Below are 14581 nucleotides of genomic sequence, written 5' to 3'. Positions count from 1 at the left end.
TAAAACCACTACATCCGGCCATCTCCCATTTTTAAGCTCCATCTGCGTCACCAGCTGATGGGAGTCATCATGACCCAGGTTGGAGGAGGCAGAGTCTGTGGCCCTGGGTTTTCAGGGACAGCCATCTCTTGGGTGGTGCAGGGTCAAAAAGAGATGAATGCCAGGGGCGTGGTCAGTAACCTTTATTGCGCAACTCTGAGGCCGGGGCAGACTCGGCTGGGGAGATTTACTGTGGGAACGTCTGGCCCGGCCCCTTCCTCCCCTCCGGGCGCCGCTGGCCGCCTCCGCTCCCTGTCCGGGCCGCGTTCAGCCCTTGAAGGGGCCCCGTGGGGCCTGCGCTAGACCCGGAGGGATTGGGGGCACCGATGGGGGCCGCCAGGTGGGTGTCAGGGCGACTCTAGGGCCTCCGAGAGCGACGGTGCTTCTTGTAGCTTTCGATTAATTTCTGGGAACGGATCTTTAGCGATGCGCGGGTCACTACCTGGTTGTCCTCCTCCTCACTCTCTTCATCTACGGGGGGGGGTGGGGGGATGAGCAGGGAGCGATGAGGGATCCACGTCCCCATTCCTGGTACCCCTTCCCTTTACCACCCCACTCCACCCCCACCTTGGCCTTGAGCAGGGTATGGGACAACCTCCTGTTCCCCAGCTTGGGGCCCTAACCGCACCCCTTCATCCCCCCACCCATACTGACCAAAAAACTTGTCCTTGGGAGTGGCAAGGGGCAGCGTGATGCGGGTGTTGTATTCGGGCAGCCTTCCCTCTAAGCTGGCGAGGAACTAAGCGGGGATGGGAAGTGAGAGAGGAAGGTGGGAGGGGCCAGGGGCCACCGAGAAATCACATTCCCCCTCCTCCCTACCCCATTCGGAGATATGCCCTGGTTCCAACTGGAGACCATTGCCCACTTCCATCCTTCCTTCAGCAGACACCTTGATACCCAGCTTCGCCTCCTCATCACTCAGGTCCGCCCCTGGTCTCTGGGGCCCTGCTATAGGCCTCTCCCCATCCCGATCCCCCAGCCGCGTCCTCTAGCCTCCCGGGATCCGCCCGCACCTCGTCTGGTTTCTTCCCTCGTGGCTCGGGCTCACCCCTAGCTCCTCAAACCTCACCCGTTGTGTCCCCGAGACCCCTTCCTGGCTGATCAGCCTGCACTCTGGTCTCTCGAAGTGGCCCCCAGTTCCCTGGTTTTCCGACCCAGCCCCACTACTAGAGCTCTGGAGCTCTGCCCCAGGGCTGCAGGGCACCTCGCGGTCAGCGATGTGGCGCAGCATCTCCTGCACGTCGTGGCTCCCGAGCTGCGCCTGCAATTTCAGCAGCTTTTCCTCCACGAGGCCCAGCAGGCTTGGCAGATAGTTATCTGCCTGGGGATCCAGCTCCTTCCCCACGAAGCGGCCGTCCTCCTGTGGCCAAGGTAGAGCCGGGTCAGCCGAGAGGGGTGGGGCCTATTGGAAGGCGCCACCCAGGGGCGGGGCTTTTCTCTCGGGAGCTGGGCCTAGGAGCTAAGGGCCCACCTACAGGGGCCATCCTAGCCATTGTGGGCGGGGACTTAGATCAAGGCCGGGTCTGCGATGGGGGAGTCTCTGAACTCTAGCTCTATATGAAAAGGTTTCGGGGAGGCCTCTTGGGAACAGTAAGGATTCGAGGGAGACCATTGTGGGATGGCCTCCTGAAGAAATGGGCCTCTGCTGCGGGCAGGATAGGGCGTCTGTCTCGGGTTGCTCCAGAATTGCAGATAGGTCTCCGAGGTTTTCTGGGACAGGGTGGGACTTCTTTCCCTTGGAGGCGGAGCTTGAGAGGGGAGTCTTGGGCTTCCTTGGGGTGTGAGAGCTTCCCCAGGGAGGTGGGGCGGGGAATGGGGTGGGGCTTCCCCTGTGGGCGGGGCCTCTGACGTTCGGGACAGAGGATGTGGCAGGCCACGTTCCCCAGGGCAAGCGGGTGTGGCAGGAACCCCTGCTTTGTGGCTGCGCCTCTTTGGTCCCGTGAGGGCCTGGTGGGGCTTCCCCCCGGGCGGGGCCTACCACAGTGATGTGGACCAGCTTGCTGGCCAGGTGCTCTAGGCTGTCCTTGGCCACTTGCATCGCCCGCAAGGCGCGCTCCAGCTGGTCCTGGGCCTCGGCGTGCCGCTGCTCCTCCTTCTTGAGACGCTCCTGCGCCTCGGCTTGCAGTTTCTGCTGGCTGGAGGGAGCCGGGAGGTCACCCCGGGGTCTCAGCCCGCCCCACCGCCCTCCCCAGGGCCCTGGCGCCTCACCTCACCAGCGTGGCCTCCCCTGAGTACTTGAGGTCTTCCAGCTCCCGCTGAAGTTGTTGCTTCTCCTGCTTCAGCCTCACCAACGTCTGCTCGTTCTCGCTCTTGAGCGTCTCCAACTGCGCGAAGGTGTCGCCCTGGGCCACGAACCGCCGCACCAACGACTGTGGGCCACCCAGCCCCAGTCAGAGCCAGGGCCTAGAGAGGCGCAGGGGCGCTCCACCTCCTCTCCCCCACCCTGCGTCCTATCGCACGCAGGACAGGTGGCCTGAGCTGGCGTCTTTTGCACAGCAATGTATGGGGACACTGTGGGTTGGACTCAGGGTGGCTTCAAGGATGAGCAGCCCTGGATATATCATTTTTGCGGGGGCTCTTTCTGGCCTATATAAGGAATTTGAGTCAGCTCAAATTCGGGGGCAGCTGGACAGGCGAGCATAGCTTCTTTCCAAAAATCAACGTGCCATCAATTTCTGGCCGCGAATCTCGCCTGATCCCATAGGAAATACCTCCCTTCTTCGGAGCCATCTGCTCACAAGGCCCACATCTGGAAAGGGGCTGCGCCTCAGTGCCCCAGATGACCCCATAGGTGTCCTCCAATAGGTGGGAGTCCCGGAACTCCTCAGGGGTTGGCCCCATGGGGGGAGCAGCAGGTTGGCGGGCACCCAGAGGGGAGAAACAGGGTTGGGGTCCAGTGTTCACTGGCGGGAACCAGGACCCAAAGGGGACACATTGGTCTTAGAATAATGCAAAGAAGACGCTGTAAAGTGAGGGACCCAGCGCAGGGACCCCACTTGCCAGGATCTGAGCGGTCTACTGGGTCACAGACCATGTTACAGACACTGGAGACAGAACAAGAGAGGAAACTCTCAGTTCTCCTACAGCTGGCACGGCAAAGGAATTAGCATGGTTCAAGAGAGAACGGAAGGCGAGTGTAGAAATGACAGCGAGTGTGGACAGCTTCTGGGGGTTTTGCTGTGAAGGGCAGCAGGACAACTGAACGGTAGCTGGAGGGGGAAGGGATGTTTTTCAAGAAAGGAGTAGGTTTGTGAGCTGAAGAACTGACCTGGCAGAGAGGGGAGGCAGGGTGTGCCGGTTTCACCAGCCTGGGCACCCCTGGGGCCCGTCTGGGGTGGATGGGGCAGGGCGGGGAGGGCTGCGGGCAGAACTCACGTGCGTCTCGGCAGTGCCAGTGGCGTCCTTGACCTTGCCAAAGATCACCTCCATCTGGTACATGCTCCAGCGCTGCCGCAGCTCCTCCTCCTTGGCATGCAGGCTATCCTGGGTGGTGTCCTCAGACTGTAGCAGTAGGTGCTCACGGTGCGTCTGCTCGTGGGTTGAGGTCAGAGCCAGGGTCAGCCCGTGGACAGCGCTTAGGGCGGGGCCGGGGAGGGGGATCCAGACTGGGGCCCAGGAGGGAACAGGGCTCAAACTGGAGAGAAGGGAGAGCGCAAAAGCTTGGGGCCAGATAAAGGCACCCGGGCAGAAAGTGGGACAAGGTCGAGCGCGGGTGGTGGTGGCTGTGATTCACGCCTTTCATTCCAGTACTTTAGGAGGCTGAGGCCGGAGGATCGTTTGAGCCCAGGGGTTCGCGACCAGCTTGGGCAACATGGCGAAACCCCATCTCTACAAAAAATGCAAAAATTAGCAGGGCGTGGTAGGGCGCCTGTAGTCCCAGCTACTTGGGAGGCCGAGGTGAGAGGATCGCTTGAGCCCAGGAGCTCAAGGCTGCAGTAAGCTATAATTAGTCTGAGCGACAGGGTGAGACCCTGTCTAAAAATATATATATATACGCACACACACACACAGAAAAAACTACCAAAAAAAAAAAAAAAAATACAAAAAACCCTTGGCCGGGCGCGGTGGCTCACGCCTGTAATCCCAGCACTTTAAGAGGCCAAGGCGGGCGGATCACAAGGTCAGGAAATCGAGATCATCCTGGCTAACACGGTGAAACCCCGTCTCTACTAAAAATACAAAAAAAATGAGCCTGGCGTGGTGGCGGGCGCCTGTAATCCCAGCTGCTGGGAAGGCTGAGGCAGGAGAACGGCGTGAACCCGGGAAACGGAGCTTGCAGTGAGCCGACATCGCGCCACCGCACTCCAGCCTGGGAGACAGAGCGAGACTCCGTCTCAAAAAAAAAAAAAAAACCTTGGTGAGGGCTGGATGAGTGGCAGCCTCAGGGCAGGTACAGGGGCGGGGCCAAGAGTGAGGGGGCGGAGCCTTAAGCAAGGGTTGGGTTAGAGGCAGGGTCAGATTTAGGACAGGCAGTCTAGTCAGTTGGGAAAGGATGGGTAGGAGTCACTGAGCAAGGGGAAGGCTGGAGGCCATGTCAGAGCCAAAATGGTGCTGTCGCGTAGGAGGGGAGGCGAGGAGAGGCGGGGTCAGAGATGTGGGAGGAGTCTTTGCACTAAATGGGGGTGAAGTCAGAGAGGGGGCGGAGTTAGGAGAAACTTAGGAAGCGGGAGAAGGCCTAGGATGAGGTAGAGCCAGGGCATGGCTGGTTTGTGCCGGGCAGGGCTGGAGTCACAGGCGCGCACCCCTGGGTGCGCCCACCTTGCGCTCCATGCGCTCGTTCTCCAGTTTCTTCTCCTCGGCACGCTTCTTGCACTCACTTATGTAGCGTTCTCGCTTCTTGCGCTCTCGAACCAAGGTCTCCTCCAGGTACTGCAGCTGGTTCTGGAGGGCAGGCAGGGGAGCAGGGAGACCAGCTGGCACCTATCGCTGCCCGCCGCAGGGTGCTGGGAGATAGATGGGGGCGGGGGCGTTGGGGAAGCTCAGGGACAGCTGAGGTCAGATTCTCAAGCTGGGAGACCGCGGCATCTGGGCAGGATGGCCGAGAGCAAGAGGGGTGGCACCTTGGCAATGTCCCGAGCATTGAGGGCCTCTTGGTTCACCAAGTGCAGTGCTTCCAGTTCATGTTTGGTCCTCACCACCTCAGCCTCCATGGAGTCCAGCCGGTTCTCCAAGTTAAGACTCTCGTCCTGGGGCGTGGTGGGGAGGGGTTGGGAAGATGGGGCAGGCCTGTGACTGTTGTCCCTGGCTAAGCCCGCCCTCCCTGCTTGCCATCTCACCCAAGCCCTCCAAGTCCCTACCATTAGATAGGCCTTGAGCTGCAGGTACACGCTGGTAATGTGCTCGGCCTCCTGCGCCTTCATCCGGGCCTTCTCCAGGCGGTTCTCCAGGTTCCGCATGGTCTGGAGAGCGGCAGGGCTGGGCTGAGGGCCCTCCGCACTCAGTCCCTCCCACACGACCCTCTGCCCTGCAGGCCTCACCCGCCCCTACCTTGGCCACCTCCGTGTGGCTGTCTTGCGCCTCCGCCATCTCCAGAAGGCGCAGGCTGTGCTGCAGCTGGAGCTCCTCCAGCCGCCTCTTCCGCAACACCACCTGGTAACGCAGGGCGTTCTGCTGCTTCACCTTCTCCCTCAGCCGGTGGTCGAGGTGCTCCAGGGCCTGCTGCAAGGAGGGGAGCGAAAGCAGGGGCCTGAACACCCTACCCCGACACACATCTAGCCCTTCTTCCCTTCCTTCTCCCATATCTTCCAGGACTCCCCTCTCCCGTTTTCTACCCACCTCCCTGGCCACCCCTTCTGTGCTGTTTTTGGAGAGAGAGCACCAGGGTCTTCTCTCTGTCTATATCCACCACCTTGGTGATCTTACATCGGCTCAGGGTTCTACAAATTTAAAACAAAATTTTTTTTCTCTTTTCTTTTCTTTTTTCTTTTTGATGAAGTCTTGCTCTGTCGCCCAGGCTGGAGTACTGTGGGGCAATCTCGGCACACTGCAACCTCCTCCTCCTGGGTTCACGCCATTCTCCTCCTCAGCCTCCCAAGTAGCTGAGATTACAGGCTCCCACCAGCACACCTGGCTAATTTTTGTTTTGTTTTGTTTTGTTTTGAAAAGAAGTTTCGCTCTGTTGCCCAGGCTGAAGTGTACTGGCACGATCTTGGCTCACTGCAACCTCCGTCTCCCAGGTTGAAGCAATTCTCCTGTCTCAGCCTCCCAAGTAGCTGGGATTACAGGCATGTGCCACCACACCCGGCTAATTTTTGTATTTTGGGTAGAGACAGGGTTTCACCATGTTGGCCAGGCTGGTCTCGAATGCCTGACTTCAGGTGATCCACCTGCCTCGGCCTCCCAAAGTGCTGGGATTACAGACGTGAGCCACCTCACCCGGCTGACTTCTGGCCATTTTTTTCTTTTAAAAAAATTGTTTAGGCTAGGTGCGGTGGCTAACACCTGTAATCCCAGGACCTTGGGAGGTCAAGGCAGGCAGATCATGAGGTCAGGAGATCGAGAACATCCTGGCTAACATGGTGAAACCCGATCTCTACTAAAAATACAAAAAATTAGCCGGGCGTGGTGGCGGGCACCTGTAGTCCCAGCTACTTGGGAGGCTGAGGCAGGAGAATGGTGTGAACCTGGCGGGGGAGCTTGCAGTGAGCCGAGATCATGCCCCTGCACTCCAGCCTGGGCGACAGAGTGAGACTCCGTCTCAAAAAAAACCAAAAAACAAACAAAAAAATTTATACAGGCAGGGTCTCGCTATGTTGCCCAGGCTGGTGTCGAATTCCTGGGCCCAAACCATCCTCCTTCCTGGGCCTCCCAAAGTGCTGAGACTACACGCATGAGCCACTGTACCCAGCCCAGTTTTATTTTGTTTTGTTTTTTGAGATGGGGTCTTACCCTGTCACTCAGGCTGGAGTACAGTGACTCGATCTTGGCTCACTGCAACCTCTGCCCCTTGAGCTAAAGTGATCCTTCTTCCTCAGCATCCTCAGTAGCTGGGACCACAGACACATGCCACAACGCCTGGCTACATTTTTGTAGTTTTGGTAGAGACAGGGTTTCATCATGTTGCCCAGACTGGTCATGAAATTCTGAGCTCAAGTGGTCCACCCACTTCGGCCTCCCAAAGTGCTGGGATTACAGGCGTGAGCCACCATGCCCAGCCTTTTAATTTTAAAAATTATTTTTTGGCCGGGCGCGGTGGCTCAAGCCTGAAATCCCAGCACTTTGGGAGGCCGAGACGGGCGGATCACGAGGTCAGGAGATCGAGACCATCCTGGCTAACACGGTGAAACCCCGTCTCTACTAAAAATACAAAAAACTAGCCGGGCGAGGTGGCGGGCGCCTGTAGTCCCAGCTACTCAGGAGGCTGAGGCAGGAGAATGGCGCGAACCCGGGAGGCGGAGCTTGCAGTGAGCTGAGATCCGGCCACTGCACTCCAGCCCGGGCTACAGAGCAAGACTCCGTCTCAAAAAAAAAAAAAAAAAAAAAAAAAAAAAAAAATTATTTTTTGAGGCCAGGCGCGGTGGCTCAAGCCTGTAATCCCAGTACTTTGGGAGGCCGAGACGGGCGGATCACGAGGTCAGGAGATCAAGACCATCCTGACTAACACGGTGAAACCCCGTCTCTACTAAAAATACAAAAAACTAGCCAGGCGAGGTGGCGGGCGCCTGTAGTCCCAGTTACTCCGGAGGCTGAGGCAGGAGAATGGCATAAACCCAGGAGGCGGAGCTTGCAGTGAGCTGAGATCCGGCCACTGCACTCCAGCCTGGGCGACAGAGCGAGACTCCGTCTCAAATTTAAAAAAAAAAAAAAAAAATTATTTTTTGAGACAAGGCCTTGCTTTGTCACCCAGACCGGAGTGCAGTGGCATGAACATGACTCACTGCAGCCTCGACCTCCCCAGTTCGAGTGATCCTCCCACCTCAGCCTGGTGAGTAGCTGGGACTAGAGTCCTGCGCCACCACATTTGGCTAATCTTTTGTATTTGTTGTAGAGTCAAAGTTTCACTATGTTGCCAGGCTGGTCTCGAACTCTTGGGCTCAAGCAATCCTCCAGCCTTGGCCTCCCAAAGCACTGGCATTACAGGCAAGAGCCACCATGCCTAGACTGTGTTTTATTTTTTATTATTTATTTATTTATTTATTTTGAGACAGAGTTTTGGTCCTGTGGCCCAGGCTGGAGTGCAGTGGATGACCTCGGCTCACCACAACCTCCACCTCCTGGGTTCAAGTGATTCTCCTGCCTCAGCCTCCCGAGTAGCTGGGATTACAGGCATGCACCACCATGCCCAGCTAATTTTTTGTATTTTTAATAGAGACGGGGTTTTGCTATGTTGACCAGGCTGGTCTCGAACACCCAACCTCAGGTGATCCACCCACCTCGGCCTCCCAAAGTTCTGGGATTACAGGCACGAGCCACCGCGCCTGGCCTTTATTTTGATTTTTTATCTTTTGTTTCTGTTTTTTTGTTTGTTTTTGTTTTTTTGAGACGGAGTCTCACGCTGTTTCCAGGCTAGACTGCAGTGGCACCAATCTCAGCTCACCGCAAGCTCCGCCTCCTGGGTTCAAGCCATTCTCCTGCCTCAGCCTCCTGAGTAGCTGGGACTACAGGCACCCGCCACCACATCCTGCTAATTTTTTGTATTTTTAGTACAGACGGGGTTTAGCCAGGATGGTCTCGATCTCCTGACCTCGTGATCTGCCCGCCTCAGCTTCCCAAAGTGCTGGGATTACAGCCGTGAGCCGCTGCACCCGGCCTTTTTTTTTCTTCTTTTTTTTTTTTTTTTTTTTTTTTTTTAAAGAAACAGGTTGGGCCGGGCGCGGTGGCTCAAGCCTGTAATCCCAGCACTTTGGGAGGCCGAGACGGGCGGATCACTAGGTCAGGAGATCGAGACCATCCTGGCTAACACGGTGAAACCCCGTCTCTACTAAAAAAAAAAATACAAAAAACTAGCCGGGCGAGGTGGCGGGCGCCTGTAGTCCCAGCTACTCAGGAGGCTGAGACAGGAGAATGGCCCGAACCCGGGAGGCGGAGCTTGCAGTGAGCTGAGATCCGGCCACTGCACTCCAACCAGCCTGGGCGACAGAGCGAGACTCCGTCTCAAAAAAAAAAAAAAAAAAAAGAAACAGGTTGTACTGTCACTCAGGCTAGAGTGCAGTGGTGTAATCGTGGCTCGTTACAGTCTCAGACTTTTAGGCTCATGCAATCCTTCGGCCTCAGCCTCCCGAGTAGCTGGGATTACACACATGTGCCACTGGTCGGTCATTGTTTTGTTTTTTTTTTTTTTGAGACGGAGTCTCACGTCTGTCGCCCAGGCTGGAGCACAGTGGCACAACCTCAGCTCACTGCAGCCTCTGCCCCCGGGGTTCAAGTGACTTAAAAAAATTTTTTTTTAAATTTTATTTATTTATTTATTTATTGAGATGGAATTTCGCTCTTGTTGCCCAGACTGGAGTGTAATGGCGTGATCTCAGCTCACTGCAACCTCCACCTCCCAGGTTGAAGCGATTCTCCTGCCTCAGCCTCCTGAGTAGCTGGGATTACAAATGTGCGCCACCGCACCCAGCTAAGTTTTGTATTTTCAGTAGCGACGGGGGTTTCTCCATGTTGGTCTCGAACTCCCGACTTCAGGTGATCTGCCTGCCTCGGCCTCCCAAAGTGCTGTGATTACAGACGTGAGCCACTGCACCCGGCTGTGATTTTTTTTTTTTTAAACCTATTTTCCCTATTAGGATATGAGCTGCTTTTAGAAGTGGAGACTTGGTCTGCTTTTTCACTGCATTTACTACCATGCCAGGATGCCAGATACAAGGACAGTTAGTAATAAAGATTTAATTGAATGAGCATACGAATGGCAGCTACTGTGCAGGAAGGATTGGAGAGGGTGAGCCTGGAGTTCATAGGTGAGGGGACCCAGGCTGGAAATGAAGGAGGAGGTGGAGTGAGGGTGGGCAAACCTGGCCTGTCCTGTTCTTCAGGTATGGCTTCTCCCACTTCCATTCGTGAATCACTGCCTGGACAACTTTCTCATCTCCCTGCAAGGAGGGAAGTCCAGTCACCTTTCAGCATGCCTCTTCCCCCTGAGGCCAGGTGCTACCTCCTTGCTCCCCCCATCCCTGCCACAGGAACCCTCCACCCACCCCTGCGCCCCTTACCTTGAGCAGGTCCAGCAGCTTTAGTTCCAGTGCCTTAGTCTCCTCGCGGAGCTGACTGATGGTCTCCTGGTTCTTCTTAATGTTCCACTGAGAGCTCTCAAAAAAAGCCTTCCGGTCACCCTCTGGCAGGCAGGGGAAGTGGACAGACACACAGTTACTGGGAGGGTGGCTGGGTGGGTGCAATATCCCAGAGGGAAGACCTTTTTTGCAATCATCAACTTTTTTTTTTTGAAACAGAGTTTCGCTCTTGTTGCCCAGGCTGGAGTGCAATGGTGCAATCTCGGCTCGTCACAGCCTCTGCCTCCCGGGTTCAAGAGATTCTCCTGCCTCAGCCTCCCAAGTAGCTGGGATTATAGGCATGTGCCACCACACCTGGCTAATTTTGTATTTTTAGTAGAGACGGGGTTTCACCATGTTGGTCAGGCTGGTCTCGAACTCCCGACCTCAGGTGATCGGCCCGCCTCGGGCTCCCAAAGTGCTGCGATCACAGGCGTGAGCCACCGCGCCTGGCCTCATCAACTTAATATTGTAAGAATGCAATCGTCGATCAGCCTGAGCCTGGCCAACATGGTAAAACCCCGTCTCTACTAGAAATACAAAAATTAGCCAGGTGTGAGGCTGGGCACAATGGCTCTTTCCTGTAATCCCAGCACTTTGGGAGGTAGAGGTGGGCGGATCACCTGAGGTCATCCGCCTGAGTTCAAGACCAGCCTGGCCAACATGGTGAAACCCCGCCTCTACAAAAATTAGCTGCGCATGATGGCAGGTGACTGTAATCCCAGCTACGGGAGGCTGAGGCACGAGAATCACTTGACCTCCGGAGGTGGAGGCTGCAGTGAGCCGAGATCCTGCCACTGCACTCCAGCCTGGGCAACAGAGCAAGACTCCATCTCAAACAAACAAACAAACAAAAAAAACCCCTGTCCCTGGGTATACTCAGATAATTGGTTCCAGGATCCGAGTATACCAAAATCCTTCCATACTCAAGTCCTACAGTCAGCCCTGTGGAAACTGCAGATACAAACGGTTGTCCCTCTGTATACTCAAGTTTTGCATCCCATGACTGTTGTATTTTCTTTTCTTTTCTTTTTTGGGACTGGGTCTTGCTCTGTCACCCAGGCTGAAGTGCAGTGGTGCTATCATTGCTCACTGAAGCCTCAACCTCCTGGGCTCAAGCAGTCCTCCTGCCTCAGCCTCCCAAGTAGCTAGGACTAGAGGCATGTGCTACCACATCCAGCTACTTTATTTTTTGTAGAGTCAAGGGTCTATGTTGCCCAGGCTGGTCTCGAACTCCTGGCCTCTAGCAATCCTTCTGCCTCAGCCTCCCAAAGTGCTAGGATTACAGGCATGAACCACCACACCCAGCCTGCCCATCTCAATTTTTTTAAACTTGAAAGGATGAATGATATACGTGAACACATGGTGTTCAAGGATCAACTGTACTTCACTTTGAGCATTTATTATGTTTTGGATGTTGGACTAAGAGGTTTCCAAATGCCATATATCATGTGCCAATAGGTATCCATATGCACAGGCATATCATACGCCTTGCACAGATGAGAAGACAGAGGCCTGGGCTGATTAAATTGCTTAAGGTCACAAGCAATCATGCAAGATTACCCCTTTTTTTTTTTTTTTTTGAGACGGAGTCTCGCTCTGTCGCCCAGGCTGGAGTGCAGTGGCCGGATCTCAGCTCACTGCAAGCTCCGCCTCCCGGGTTTACGCCATTCTCCTTTCTCAGCCTCCCGAGTAGCTGGGACTACAGGCGCCTGCCACCTTGCCCGGCTAGTTTTTTGTATTTTTTAGTAGAGGCAGGGTTTCACCGTGTTAGCCAGGATGGTCTCGATCTCCTGACCTCGTGATCCGCCCGTCTCGGCCTCCCAAAGTGCTGGGATTACAGGCTTGAGCCACCGCGCCCGGCCTTTTTTTTTTTTTTTTTTTTGAGATGGAGTCTCGCTCTGTCGCCCAGGCTGGAGTGCAGTGGTGCGATCTCGGCTCACTGCAGGCTCCGCCTCCCGGGTTCACACCATTCTCCTGCCTCAGCCTCCTCAGCAGCTGCGACTACAGGCGCACGCCGCCACGCCCCGCTAATTTTTGTATTTTTAGTAGAGATGGGGTTTCACTGTGTTAGCCAGGATGGTCTCGATCTCCTGACCTCGTGATCCGCCCGCCTCGGCCTCCCAAAGTGCTGGGATTACAGGCGTGAACCACCTCGCCCAGCCATGATTACCTCTTAATAATATCAACAAAAACAATAATAATGGCTTATACACAAGGATTCTGCAACCTCAGGATGACCAACTGGGCCGAATAATTATTTGCTGTGGGGAGCTCTCCTGTGTTTTGTAGCATGTTGGGCAGCACCTTCACCTCTGCCCGCTAGATGCCAGTGGAAGACACACACCCACAACAGACATGCCCGCCACCACGCCTGGCTAATTTTTCGTATTTTTAGTAGAGATGGAGTTTCACCGTGTTGGCCATGCTGGTCTCAATGTCTTAGGACATTGCCAAATGGCCACTGTGGGGCAAACTAACCCTTTTCTAACAAGAACCATTGGTTTACACCTTATGGTACTTTGCTATGTGCCAGGCACTGTTCTAAGTACTTTACACATTTCAGGTACCTATGTTGTACCGTTACTATCCCCATTTCACACATGGAGAAACTGAGAACAATTAGGTTACTCTTAGTCCCCCAAGGCTGACAACCATTATGCAGAGTCAGGATTCCAACCCAGAAAATCTGGCTCTAAAATCTATGCTCAGGCCAGGTGCGGTGGCCCATGCCTATAACCCTAGCACTTTGGGAAGCTGAGGAGGAAGGATTGCTCAAACCCAGGAGTTCGAGACGAGCCTGGGCAGCATAGTGAGACCCCATCTCTACAAAAAGTAAGAAAATTAGCCAAGCACAGTGACATATGCCTGTAGTCCCAGCTACTCAGGAGGCTGAGGTGGAAGGCTCGCTTGAGCCCAGCTATTATCGAACCACCGCACTCCAGCCTGAACAGCATAGCAAGAACCTGTCAGAAGGAAAGAAGGCTGGGCGTAGTGGCTCACACATATAATCCCAGCACTTTGGGAGGCCAAGGCCGGTGGATCACTTGAGATCAGGAGTTCGAGACCAGCCTGGCCAACATGGTGAAATCCTGTCTCCACTAAAAATATAAAAATTAGGTGTGGTGGCATGCACCTGTAGTCCCAGCTAGTCAGGAGGCTGAGGCAGGAGAATTACTTGAACCTGGGAGGCAGAGATTGCAGTGAGCCGAGATCATGCCACTGCTCTCCAGCCTAGGCAACAGAGCAAGACCCTGTCTAAAAAAAAAAGGAAAAAAAAAAAAAAAAAAAAAAGGCCGGCTGCAGTGGCTCACACCTGTAATCCTAGCCAGCACTTTGGGAAGCTGAGGTGGGCGGATCACGAGGTCAAGAGATTGAGACCACCCTGGCCAATATGGTGAAACCCCTTTGTACTAAAAACACAAAAATTAGCTGGGCATGGTGGCGCGTGCCTGTAGTCCCAGTTACTCTGGAGGCTGAGGCAGGAGAATTGCTTGAACCTGGGAGGCGGAGGTTGCAGTGAGACCAGATCGTTCCACTGCACTCCTGCCTGGCAACAGAGTGAGATTTCTGCCAAAAAAAAAAAAGAGAGAGAGAGAGAAAATAAATTACAGGAAAGTATGAAGTACAGTTCATTCGGTTCTGAACTCATGAGAAGTTTTGAGAGAGAGAGGATGAAAAACATGAATCAAGTATGAGTTTTTGCCCAGAAACTGTTCACCTAGACTCATGCTGGAGAAATACCTTTGTCACACCATGCCTGGTCAGAAGATTGGATGGGCACTGTTGACCCCTGACCCTCTGTACCCTCTGGAGCCATCTTACCTAACAGTTGTATCTTTTTATGTAACTCAGCCACCTGAGCGTGCACAGAGGGCTTCCGGGCATCTCTGTGGAAGGATCCTCCCTTGGAACGGCCGGGGGGCCAGGCCTGGGCTGCTCCCTTGCCTCGGAGGTGGCTGGGTTTGCCCGAAGCCTCCCTGCCCTTGACCTTGGAAGAGGGCGTCGAAACCTGGTCCTGAGGAGGCAGGGCGTTGGCGGAGGCCGCCCTGCACAGGGGAGATGTCATGATGGGGTTGGGGCCGAAGGCCCCTAGGGGTTAGGGGGACAACTAGGAGTCAGTCGCTCCTGTCAGGGATCCGTCAGCTCGGATTCCTAGGGCTCTGAAAAATGCACTTTCCGACCGCTAGGTGGTTGCTCTCCGCATCTCTCGGTTGCTAGGTAACCGCCTCCCGTCTCCCTCCAGTGTTTCCATGGAGACCACCCGCGTTCCGTGGCTGACAGTGCGTTCTCATTGGCTGAGGCTGCATAGAGGGGCGGTCCCAACAGAGGGGCGG

The 14581-nt window shown here is 55.0% G+C and overlaps 1 protein-coding gene across 1 annotated transcript; it reads right to left on the bottom strand.

Moving 5' to 3' along the window:
- Positions 1-169: 169 nt before the first annotated feature.
- ODAD3 (outer dynein arm docking complex subunit 3) lies at positions 170-14511 on the bottom strand. Its single transcript, XM_050770336.1, has 13 exons — positions 14070-14511; positions 10188-10309; positions 9990-10067; positions 5527-5697; positions 5337-5438; positions 5100-5225; positions 4798-4920; positions 3415-3567; positions 2248-2408; positions 2018-2174; positions 1244-1399; positions 694-778; positions 170-510 (listed from the first exon to the last, which is right to left on the bottom strand). The coding sequence occupies exons 1-13, from the start codon at positions 14311-14313 to the stop codon at positions 398-400; spliced, it is 1791 nt and encodes a 596-aa protein (XP_050626293.1). The 5' UTR covers positions 14314-14511; the 3' UTR covers positions 170-397.
- Between the last annotated feature and the right edge of the window lie 70 nt (positions 14512-14581).

Source organism: Macaca thibetana, chromosome 19, assembly GCF_024542745.1.
Source record: "Macaca thibetana thibetana isolate TM-01 chromosome 19, ASM2454274v1, whole genome shotgun sequence".
Classification (NCBI taxonomy): Eukaryota; Metazoa; Chordata; class Mammalia; order Primates; family Cercopithecidae; genus Macaca; species Macaca thibetana.
This window is presented reverse-complemented; position numbering and strand designations above follow the sequence as displayed.

Excerpts from the sequence above, each read along its gene's own strand:
- ODAD3 (XM_050770336.1), bottom strand. The coding sequence starts at position 14,313 with ATGACATCTCCCCTGTGCAGGGCGGCCTCCGCCAACGCCCTGCCTCCT. Across the intron at positions 10,068-10,187 it reads AGCTGCTGGACCTGCTCAAG|GGAGATGAGAAAGTTGTCCA; the intron begins GTAAGGGGCGCA and ends CCCTCCTTGCAG. Across the intron at positions 779-1,243 it reads GCCACATCGCTGACCGCGAG|TTCCTCGCCAGCTTAGAGGG; the intron begins GTGCCCTGCAGC and ends ATCCCCGCTTAG.